The sequence below is a fragment of the Ipomoea nil genome, unplaced genomic scaffold (assembly GCF_001879475.1).
Source record: "Ipomoea nil cultivar Tokyo-kokei standard unplaced genomic scaffold, Asagao_1.1 scaffold1576, whole genome shotgun sequence".
In the NCBI taxonomy this organism is placed as follows: domain Eukaryota; kingdom Viridiplantae; phylum Streptophyta; class Magnoliopsida; order Solanales; family Convolvulaceae; genus Ipomoea; species Ipomoea nil.
The window spans coordinates 1306336-1318497 of NW_017618004.1; the positions used below are offsets into that span (position 1 = coordinate 1306336).

The 12162-nt window shown below is 35.6% G+C and overlaps 2 protein-coding genes across 4 annotated transcripts; both read left to right on the forward strand.

Annotated features, from left to right (window-relative positions):
• The first annotated feature begins 188 nt into the window (after positions 1 to 188).
• LOC109190499 (ESX-1 secretion-associated protein EspE-like) lies at positions 189 to 4038 on the forward strand. Its single transcript, XM_019340985.1, has 2 exons — positions 189 to 570; positions 3728 to 4038. Exons 1-2 carry the CDS (start codon positions 251 to 253, stop codon positions 3813 to 3815), a joined length of 408 nt encoding a protein of 135 aa, XP_019196530.1. The 5' UTR covers positions 189 to 250; the 3' UTR covers positions 3816 to 4038.
• Positions 4039 to 9143: 5105 nt separating this feature from the next.
• Positions 9144 to 10780, forward strand: LOC109190495. Of its 3 annotated transcripts, none has more exons than XM_019340980.1 (2): positions 9144 to 9309; positions 9403 to 10780. In XM_019340980.1, exon 2 carries the CDS (start codon positions 9406 to 9408, stop codon positions 10672 to 10674), a length of 1269 nt encoding a protein of 422 aa, XP_019196525.1. In that variant the 5' UTR covers positions 9144 to 9309; positions 9403 to 9405; the 3' UTR covers positions 10675 to 10780. The 3 variants fall into 3 exon arrangements, with proteins under 3 accessions (XP_019196525.1, XP_019196524.1, XP_019196526.1); XM_019340979.1 differs by having other exon boundaries at positions 9144 to 9305; XM_019340981.1 differs by having other exon boundaries at positions 9144 to 9288.
• Positions 10781 to 12162: the final 1382 nt, after the last annotated feature.

Here is a 12162-nt window from a genome sequence, read left to right on the forward strand (position 1 = left end):
ACAACCACAAGGCTTGGTTTAACAAACATAGACCACCTTCCCATCTTCCATTACAGAATTACAGTTAGTTTCTAAACAAACCGGTGACAGTCATAACCAAACACACCACATTCTCACCAATAACATTAAACAATCCAAATTTAGAGTTTGTTCAACCTATAAATACCCAATGAATCTCTTACCATTTTCCATCACCCCCAACTACAACTCAAAGAACATCCTTGGAATTCATACCTATTACAGCACAGCCATGGCCAGAAGCATTTTCACCTCCTGCATTTTCATTCTTGCTCTCAGCATCTCTGTCACCAACCCTCTCAAATGTTACGCGGCTCGGAATCTCTTGCAGGCCAACAATAATCCTGTTGTGCCTGGAATTCCCACTATCCCTGGAATGCCAACCATTCCAATCACTGGAATTCCTACTATCCCTGGAATGCCAGCCATCCCTACCATTCAGGCCAACAATCCTGCTGTGCCTGGAATGCCAACCATTCCAAAGGCAGCCGCGTCGCCAATGCCTTCTATTCCTACCCAGCCATCATTTCCCACCATTCCTGGGATTCCCAAATTTGCCATGCCTCCTATGCCCTCTTTCCCTTCTTCTTTCCCCAAAATCCCTTTCCCCTTCTTCTCTCCACCACCTTCAAAGAACTAATTATCATCATGTGATGATATATACTTGATGAAGATTTAATTTAGACCGCATTTGAATTGGTTGGATCGATTGATCTTGCATTCTTGCCCATGTTTGGAGTGATTTAGTTCGAGCTTCAGTTTCATTGTGTTTATGTTTAATTTGTTGCATGTTATTACCCTACCTTGTAATATATATATGGGGTTCATGGTTGAATGATTTGAGAGTTTTTTTTTCTTTAATTTGTATGTTTTTCTTCAATTCTTTCCGTTTCTATGGCTCTTAAATTTCCATTTTCTTAGTAATTACTTTATGCTTTTATATCATCACAAGTCAATCCATGCACCATGTTGCTTAACCATAACTAGGGACGTACTATACGGAGCCAAAATATTATATTAAGTGATTTGTTTTATAATAATAAAAAAAATATAATGAAAAAAAATGTATCAAGTGCCCCCCATAGTAATGCTAAAGCTTGAAGACATAAGTGGACCAAGCAAATCTCTCCTTAATTCTTCTTCCAAAATGTTAAATCCCCAACTCCCTGGCCCGATAGAACATTTGGGAATGTAAATCACAGTGACTCAATGACTCACATACAGGGTTAAATGCATGTGTGCACAAGAGATCTGTCCAAAATCTGCCCACTTTAGCTAGATATAATTCTCACACTGCCGCCGTCGAGGTTCGAACCTTGATCTTTTCAATTCTCCCAAATACTGCCTACTGAACCATAAATTGCCGATTAATTTCATTTTTGTTGTTTGACTACTCTATAGTAATATTGAATTCTTTTTTTTTTTTGAAAATTTTCTGCGGTGCTTCATTAGAAAAATGCTGAAATAATGTCTGGTGGGTGAGTATCCCAGTACATAGTATCAGGTTGCTGATAAGCCATAGTGGCTAAAGCATGAGCTAAATAATTGTCCGATCTAGAAATATAATTAAAAGAACATGAGTGAAAATAAACGGCAATTTGCCTGCAGCTATCAATGGCATAGCCAACGTAAGAGCGAAACGCAGTGGTTGATATCACTACAACGCTAGTAATATTGAATTCACTGAGTGTATTTTATCAACTTTTTTAAAACCAATCAAATATAATTAAAGTCCCTCATATAGAAGGACATAGTTTGGTGAAAGCAAAGTCACTTAAATATTTTGGCCGGATTGAATATAATTTTGTTAGCTTGAAAAAGTTGAGAAATCAAAAGTTGTAGAATTGATTGTGTAAAACAAATTTTAAGTATATTTGAAAGTGTTATTAAGTTCGGGACCTATATGCTATGTTAAAATTTAAGTAGAATACAAGCATTACAAAGATATTTGTAATGAAATATAGGATTGTAGAAAGTATAGTATTAATGCTCTAATTCTTAGTACTACAAATCTAAATGTGAAACAAAGTGAGCTTGGGAGGCTTTAAAATGGTGATGCAAACCTTCAGAATTTATTTAAGGACTCAACACTTTTGTAAGAAACACCCTAATTTCTTACGAATCAAATGAGAAAAAATGTACCAGGAATCTAAGCAAGAAGATCCACACAAAAATGATAAAGAATTAAAATAGTTGTGTTAAGCCAAATTGAAAAGGAACAGAGTCTTTATTCAATAAACCAAAAGATCCAAAACAAATACAACTTCAGATCGAGTGTTTATAGCTAGACATACTCATGCCCCTCTAATCTTAACCTAACTAGAATAACTAATTTAAGCTAATTAAATAAAAGTAACTTAAAACATAAGATATGAGCAAACTATAACTTCATGTCAGATTTCGGCTTTGATATTGTGAGAATCACTAAAAATTTAAAACATTACTACTGGAAATTATGGAATTTCCGACCACCTGAAAGTGATCTTAAATCAAGTCGTAAGCAAAAAGTGGTCGGAAATAGCAATAAAGGTTTTTCCGATACCAAAAGTGGTCGGAACAAGGCTTTCGAGTTGATTTAAGATCACTTTCAGGTGGTCAGAAATTTCATAATTTCCAGCAGTGACATGAAAGTTATAAACAATTCTCTTAGCTTTTCATAGTCTTGAATCACTTTAATCCAACTTCGTATGAGTGAGATAGGGTTAAAATACTAACGTTGCACCAATATTGATAGAAAATTCTGTTAGGTTTGAAATCAATCCCCATCAATTGGTCGGAGAGTATACGAAAGCCCAAAGAATTAGATCCCTTAGCTAGCTAGAGAAGCTCTCTATTTATGGTGTTGAAGCACGGAACACATATCGAATTCTCGCCAACAAACTAAGTTCAACATAGTAGCACGCTACTTGTGACTCAGGTCGATAATGACATGCATCGGGCCCTAATGCATGTAACGTTTGTAGCAATGTCAATGAAAGTTACTATTTTTGTCATTTGTACTCAACCTCGGTTTCCCAACCACATAAATCAAGGCAAAGCCCAAATTTACCCAAACTCTAGATTAACATATCAATAGATCCATAGTACGGGGACTAATAATGATGAGATTATAATCAGGAATAAGTAGTTGTTGAACAACAAATATACTTCCTATGGGAGAATAATCAAACTTTTAGGCAAATTTAAATAAATTCTAAGTCAAGGAAGCATTGAAACACAAAGGATGAGTGTAGGACAATCTAAACAAATCGGTGACAATCATAACCAAACCACACCACATTCCCACCAATAACATTAAACAACCCAAATTTAGAGTTTGTTCAACCTATAAATACCCAATGAATCTCTTACCATTTTCCATCACCACCAACCACAACTCAAAGAACATCCTCGTCCTTGAAATTCTTCAAACCTAGTACAGCACAGTAGCCATGGCCAGAAGCATTTTCACCTCTTGCATTTTCATTCTTGCTCTCAGCATCTCTGTCACCAACCCTCTCAAATGTTACGCGGCTCGGAATCTCTTGCAGGCCAACAATAATCCTGTTGTGCCTGGAATTCCTTCTATCCCTGGAATGCCAACTATCCCAACCACTGGAATTCCTACTATCCCTGGATTGCCAGCCATCCCTACCATTCAGGCCACCAATCCTGCTGTGCCTGGAATTCCTACTATCCCCGGAATGCCAACCATTCCTGGGATTCCCAGATTTGCCATGCCTCCTATGCCCTCTTTCCCTTCTTCTTTCCCCAAAATCCCTTTCCCCTTCTTCTCTCCACCACCTTCAAAGAACTAATATAATTATCATGTCATGATATATACTTGATGAAGATTTAGACCGCATTTGAATTGGTTGGATCGACCGATCTTGCATTCTTGCCCATGTTCGGAGTGATCGATGTAGTTCTTCAGTTCCATTGTGTTTAAGTTTGTTGCATTGTCATATACGTGCATGTTATTACCCTTAGCTTGTAATATATGGTTCATGGTTGAATGATTTAATACTTATTTTCTTTTAATTTGTATGTTTTTGTTCTTTCCTTTCATATACTTTCTCAACCTACTGAAACTCAAAGAACTAATAACATCTCCACAGGCTTGAATTTATAATCTTCCAAATGAAAGTCCAACCCGGGTACCATTAGACCACATAGTCCAACCCGGGTACCATTAGACCACATAGTCCAACCCGGGTACCATTAGACCACATAGTCCTGGTCTTAGTAATTATTTTATTCTTCTATATCATCACAATCCATATATAAAATCATATAAAAACGCACAAATCTCTCTTTAATTTCATTTTTAATTTGTTGTTTGACTATATAGTAATATTATTGAATGCTACTGGCTCCACCTACTAAAACACAAAGAACCAATAATACCTTCACCGAGGCTCGAACTCACAATCTTTCAAATGGAAATCCAACCCAGGTACCATTAGACCACATAGTCCTGGAATTCACTCAGTTTAGTTTATCAAGTTTTTAAAACCAATCAAATATGAAGGACAGACCGAAAGAGTTCGGTGAAAGTAAACACTACAAGAAAAATGTTTCAACAACATATAATAGACAACGATTAAAAACTATTGTCTTTTCTACAAAAGACAATAGTTTAAAACCGTTGTTTATGGGCGTGATTTTTAACAACAGCGGTTTCAACAACACTCAATAGTTTAACCGTTGTCTATGTGCGTGACTTTTAACAACATTAGTTTCAACAGCACTCAATCAACGGTTCAAAAACTGTTGTCTTTTTTAGAAAAGACAACTTTTTAGAACCGTTGTCTATGTGCGTGACTTTTAACAACATAGGTTTCAACAACCCACAATAGACAACAGTTCAAAAACCGTTGTCTATGTGCGTGACTTTTAACAACACCGGTTTCAACAACACTCAATAGACAACGGTTCAAAAACCGTTGTCTATGTGCGTTAACAACACCGGTTTCAACAATACTCAATAGACAATGGTTAAAAATCGTTGTTTTTATATGTGTGTAACTTTTAACAACACCGGTTTCAACAACACTTAATAGACAACCGTTCAAAAACCGTTGTTGTTTCTATAAAAGACAACGGTTAAAAACCGTTGTCTATGCGCGGGACTTACAACAACACTAACTTCAATAACATAAATTTTACCCCTACTATAACGGTGAAAAACCGTTGTCTATGTGCATTTTTCTTGTAGTGAAAGTCACTTAAAATATTTTGGATTGAATATAATTTTGTTAGCTTGAAAAAGTTGAGAAATCAAAAGTCGCAGAGAATTGATTGTGCAAAACAAATTGTAAGTATATTTGAGAGTGTTATTAAGTTCGGGACCTATATGCTATGTTAAAATATAATTTAATTAGAATACAAGTGTTACAAAGATATTTGAAATAGAATTTTAGAAAGTATATTATTAATATAATGCTATAATTCTTTGTACAACCTGGTGATCGATCGGTTTTCCAACCACATAAATTAAGTCAAAGTCCAAATTTGCCCAAACTCTTATCATTAGTCCCCGCACTTCGTATGGTGGGAGAATATAATCAGGAATAGGAAGTGGTTGTTGTCCAACAAAGCTACTTCCTATGGTGGGAGAATAATCAAACTTTTGGTTCAAATTTGAATAAATTATAAGTCATAGGGAGCATCGAAACACTAAGGATGAGTGTAGGACAATCTAAAGCTAACCCAAAAATCCCAAAATCATACTTGCTTTGGAGTAGTGCAATTGGGAGTGCACAATTTGTGAAGTTCAAAAGAACACTGGAAGGGTTGCACTTGCATGTGCACACCCATGACTCTAAAAGTGTACTTGTGAGTTGATCTTTCTGTTTAGACTTGCCCAGACAACTATCTATCACGCAGATGTGCTCAATATCAGTATTTAATTATAAAATTAAGCTAGCTATTTTTCTTGATTCCGACTCATAGACAAATTCTAGCCATTTTCTATTTTTTCTTTACATATTTTAATTTTAGACTATAATAGACTTAGACTTACCTTTCATTACACTTTTGGAGCTTGTAATTAAGGATTTAATCAACACTTGAATTTTAAGATTGCTCTTCTATTCAATAGATAAGTCTATTTTTCTGTCTTTTTCCTTCGCAATATTTATCCGTATTACTTGTGATTTTAATTTGTTTTGTTTGCGCTTAATATGAGTGAGAATCTAGCATAAAATTAAAGCTTGGATTAGGGTCGTATGTATTATCTTTCTAGTTATATATACTTTATTACTGACTCTTGCATAAAGATAATTCTTGTCTACCTAGGGTTCTTGAGATTATAAAAGATTTATGCTTTGCTTGCATTTTGTTAATGTTTGATTCATGACATTCATTAGCATATTTTGGAAGAACTTGTCCACAACGAGAGTTAGGTCAAGATTTTAAATAACTCCTTGCATAATCGATATTTTCAAATATATGAAAACATGGGAAATAGGACGTTTCTTTAATGCTTTGTGTGCTTGAATAATTTAGAATTGATATGTCGTGAGAGTGTGGGATAATTCTTAGTCTTAATTTTTGTTTAGATGATCACGGAAGTGACGTTGACATTAGAATTTTCATGTGTATCTCCTAAGGAAAATACTTGGTGAACTCATTTTATACTCCCAACTTGTACTCCCTCTCACGTGTTCTTGATGTAGACATTTTGCTGTGGACCCACATCTTGAAAATAACCAATCCAGGCTTGCCACATCAGGGAGTACAAATGAGGGAGTAGAATTTGGGAGTTCATGTAGTAGAACTCATCTCCTAAATCCCTTAGTTATGTGTCCTCCCCAATCATACAAGAGTTGATTCCATTTTTTATTCTAGATTTATATGTGATAGTTCACTTTTAGTGTTTTTTTTTTTCAAAAATTCACTTTTGATCCTAGTATTATTGTAGCATGACCATTTTTTGTTCTCATCAACAAAACAGTTTAAATTTCGTCAAGTACAAAAGCATTTCAGTCTTTCATTTGATTTTATTTCCCAAAAAATAAACATAAAAAAATATAACGGGTGTATATATATATAATACAGGCATTAAATTCAAATAAATGAACTGTCTAAGCAAGCGTATTTCATAGGGTAAAATAATTGGGTTGGTCAATCAATTTGGAAGGGAAAGAGAATAAGCACATGGAATTCCAAACAATCTTCTCAGTTTTGGACAAAATTTGGTACGATCTTCTCGTTTTTGAACTTCAACTCTGGGATGTGCAGCTTCCTTGTTTCGCACAGAGCGACAATTATATAAAGATTACAATAAAATAATATTAATTTTAATTAAAGAAATATAATAATTTAAAGACTATTACTATTTTAAAGAGGGGTTCAATCTATATTAACTTTTTTTATTTTAATGGCATGGTATTTTGCGATTCGTTGTTGTTGTATAGTATAATAGACATATTATATATTTTTCTTAATTTATTAATTTTTCACATTCATTAGGCGAATGGGATGATGCCCAACGTTTAGGTTCAAATAAGAACTTGTGTTAACGTGTGAATCTGTGTTCCATTGTATACCGTTGATCTTGCTCGACACACACACACACACATAATTACTAGAGCTATATATGGGTTGGGGTGGGAAGGGGGAGGGGGGGGGGGGGACAGCTGCCCTCACTGTGGATCCGCGCCCTTAGTGGTGGTGGTGGTGTCATAGTAGTGGTCGTAGTGTTGTGATAGTGTTGGTAGCAATGGTGGTGGTGGTGGTGGTGATGGTTTAATTTGATTGTGTTGTGGTGTGGTGGTGGTGGTGATGGTTTGGTTGTGTTGTGGTATGGTGGTAGTAATAATAATAATTCAGAAATTAACTTTAAAAAAATAGTAAAGAGAGATGAAAAATAGAAAATTTAAAAAATGTCTTTTGATTACAAATTAAAAAGACATTTTCTACCAAATTGAATATTTCTTTTTTCTTTTTTCTGTTAACTTGAATATATTTTTTTGACTTTATTTCTCTTAACACCTAAACACTGAAAATTTTGAAAAATAACATAGAAACATCATTTTCTAAATTTTCATACAAACCCTTAATTGAATATATCAAATATATGGTTTAAAATGATAATTTTACCAATGGTAATTCCATCAATAGTCAATTGTAAGTATATCAGTATAATTGTCGGTGCACCACCCATATTATTGTTGCATTTGAAAAAAAAAAAAATACTGTGACATAAATATGGATAAGGATGATGCGAAGATATATACGGAGTATATTTCTATTTAAATACAATTCTCTTTTTTTTTTCATTCTTACAATTATAATAATAATATCACAATATTGAGGAATATAATAAATTTAGATAAAGTTTTGGCATCCCGAACTAGACAATTCATGATGTGTCCAAGAACCATCACATCAACTCATCTCCGACTCTGAGGGGTGACCAGCTTTTTAGCAGGAAATATATTGTCTTTCTTAAAAAAAATTATATATAAATAATATAATGTTTATCGTTGGAAGACCATAGACATTGACCAAATATCGTCATGAGACATGCGTACCATCTCACCCCAATTCATTACAAATATTTGGGCCCACTTGCCGAGTTGTCGCAAGTAATTCTATTCTATTACTCCGGTATTTGACTATTCCCAATTTCCCATACCAAACAATTCAATAATAACTGATCAATTATTGCAGATTTTGTGTTTTAACTCTTCCACTCTTTGTAAATAGTAATATATAATTTGATTTAGGTTAGATGTCTCACCTAATAGAGGTGTTTATAATTTAATGAGAGAATTAATCATTGTATTTGACGGTGAAAATTTTGAGTATATTCAAAAATATATGTATAATTTGATGTTAAAGTCTTGGAGAAAGCAACCAGACTGGTTGCCTTCTCTACTGAAAAACAATCGAAGAATACTGATGATCAAATCGAAAGAGCACCATCAGAAAAGGCAACTAGTGGATTGTTTTTTCAGTGAAAAAGGCCATCGGCTATTTTTTTTTTTAAATGACAATCAACGAAAATAATTTTACTTTTAACCAGTTGATTACCTGTAAATTAAACTTATTTAATTTATTTTAATAAATTTAAATATTTAATTACTTTTTTTTTTTAATTTAAGGGGCTAATTGGCATTATCCCTTTTCCCTTATTATGATGTATAAAACCCGGTCCGAGAATACGCAGCTCTTTCTGCACTCCCCGAATTGCGCGCCACCGGGACACCTTCTCCGAATCTCCGCTAGACAACACTGAACTATTCACATGGCGCCTCCAAACCCTAGACTGCCGTGATAACCGTACTTTCACTCGCACTATATGTGTGAGAAGTTTGAAATATATTTCAGATGCATTTGACTGTGTAGATTTTCTATAATTTTTGTTGGTGTTGACTGTTCTGTTGAATACGGCAGGAGATGGCGTCGGCGTGCTTCAACAGCACTGGGATGTCGCCGGAGAATTTCCTAGACTGTCCGCCGTCCAAGTACCAGGCTTATGGCCGGTTGAGTCCTCGAGCCTCATTTAGTAGGGAGGTTATGGATGATACGCAGTCCTCGAAGGCTTTCGGAGCTAAGCATTCATCTTCACCACCGCGCCCGGTGGACAAGTGCGGTGATGATAAGCAGGAAGATTCAGATCCGGAAGTTCTCGGCAATGATGCGGCGGATTTCGAGTTCCGACTTGACCGTCCTGAGATTATGCTTCCCGCGGATGAGCTCTTCTCCGATGGAATGCTGTTACCGCTTCAACTACCGACGATCCGGCTGCCGGCCACGTTGGCTGAGGCGGCGGGTCTGGAGGCTACGTTGCCGGATACTCCGAAGATAAAAACGAGAAATGAGATTTCCGGTTCGGAACCATGGCTTTTCTCCACAAAGGCGCCGAGGTGTTCAAGCAGGTGGAAGGAGCTTCTAGGGTTGAAGAAGCTGTACCAAAACCGCAATGTCAAGGACGATAGTATCAAAACGACGTCGCCGCCGCCGTTGTCGTCTTCCTCACAGAGTAATAGCAGCCATAAATCTATGAAAATTTTCCTTCAGCGCTACTCAAAATCACTGAACTCATCAATTGACGAATCGCTTAGCTTTCCATTGCTGAAGGATTCCGACAACGAGTCCGCGTCGAACTCATCTCGCCTCTCGCTCTCATCTTCCTCTTCTGGACACGAAAACGACGACCTCCCTCGCATCTCCCTCGATTCAGAAAAGCCGGTCGTCAATCTCTCTCGCAACCCTCCCAGGGTCCGATTGGTGAAAGCAAGAGCATTGTCTTCCGAAAATCCGGCCGGGAGAGTGTGCCGCAGCCCAGTGCAGAGAGCACCAGACGCCGCCACAATCGGCGGAGTCTCCGCGGACAGTCCGCGGATGAACTCTTCAGGGAAGATAGTCTTCCACAGCTTGGAGAGAAGCTCAAGCAGTCCAAGCAGTTTGAATGGTGGTGAGCCCAGATACAAGCACAGGGGAATGGAACGGTCCTATTCAGCAAATGTTCGGGTCACCCGGGTTCTCAACGTCCCGGTCTGTTCACTGAGAAGCTCTTCTAAGCCCGGGGTTTTCGGATTCCCTCTATTCTCTTCTTCTTCTTCTTCGCAACAAAAGAAAGAAGCTGCCGGCAGCTCTAATGGCGGAAATGGAGTTGGGTATAAGAACCATCAGGGTAGCAGTAGGCATCGCATCAAAAAGTGAGAATTCCCAACTTTCCAAAAAATCAAATGTAAATAAATAAAACAACTCTCCTATCTTGAAGAGTATTTTACTGGACTTTTAAAAAGTTTTGTTGAGACTTGCTTAATAGCTTTTAGGAATATACTATCAAGATTTCAATTTTGATATGACTATTTTCACTTTATTAATCTTGTTCTTTTAGAATAAATATCACTTTTGTCTTTTGGTCCCCTGAAGCATTTTTTGTTCTTGACTATTATTTTTTTTCAAATTAAGTGCATGACTTTCTAACTAATTTCACTTTTGATTTTTCGAATTAATTTTTCGCTTACATATTATTGAAATTTCAACTAAAAAAAATATTGTGTTGTAATTAAAAGGGAGAGTATTTTGATCCTTTCAAATTTATTTTATTTTTTTCTTTTATTTTTTTTTTGCTTCCCGCTTTCTTCCTCAGCTCTTTCGCTTTAAAAGAAGAAAATAAATTTGAAAGGACCAAATACCCTTCTAATTATAGCATATTATTTTTTCGGTTGGAATTCCGGTAATATGTGGTCGGAAAATTGAACTGGAGAATCAAAAGTGATACTAGTTAGAAAGTCATGCACCTATTGTGAGAAAAGTAATAGTCAATGTTAAAAAATGTTTCAGCTATGATAGTCAAGGGACCAAAAGTGATATTTACTCTTATTTTTTATTTTTTGGTACGCACTTTTCGACTTAGGTTGACCGATAAATTGAGCAAGAAGTAAATATGGAAGCAATTGAATAATTACACATTAAAAATTCGAAATCTTGATAGTTAGAAGCCTAATTTGAAATAAGTATCATGGTCAATGTGGCAAAAATTGTTTTAATCTGTCAAATTTATCCAGTACATTTACTTTGATGTATTCCAAAATTTTGAAAAGACATGAGGGTCAAATAGCCCCATTTATTATTAGTTAAATTCACATTTTGGACTAAAATAATATATAATTGAATATATTTACTTTTAAAATTTTGTTCACTTAACATTTTCTCTAAGTTTCACAGAGGTAACCTTCTACAATACTTGCATGGAATTTAAATAAAAATAATTTTACTGATTTGTTACTTTATCACCTTGTTGTCCTTTAAACCCATTCGAACTTAAAAAATAAAAAAATCAAATTCTTTATCTTCAAAAACTCATTGAACAATTCTGGTGTTATAGCGTCATCGCCTTTCTTTTTGCAACCACAAACAACGGATGACTAACTTGTGTTAGTATTATTATTATTTGTTACATTATCTTTATATTATATGATTGTAATTGTGTGACTTTAGAGTAGCTGAATTAGTATAGTTTATTACTCAGGGTTTGTTCGAGTTCTGTTTTAGATATACTTTGTATTCCTATTCTATTGGTTAATTGAATGAATTGACATCTCTAATCACTTGAAACTCAGGTGGTTGAGCGACTCCAAATGACACTAAAACAGTGGCACCGCCATGACGGTCGATGTTGATAACTCCTTAGCCGTGAAT

Coding starts and splice junctions, on each gene's coding strand:
- LOC109190495 (XM_019340980.1), top strand. CDS start 9,406: ATGGCGTCGGCGTGCTTCAACAGCACTGGGATGTCGCCGGAGAATTTC.
- LOC109190499 (XM_019340985.1), top strand. CDS start 251: ATGGCCAGAAGCATTTTCACCTCCTGCATTTTCATTCTTGCTCTCAGC. Junction 571..3,727: donor ACCATTCCTGGGATTCCCAA/ATTTGCCATGCC, acceptor TGGGATTCCCAG/ATTTGCCATGCCTCCTATGC.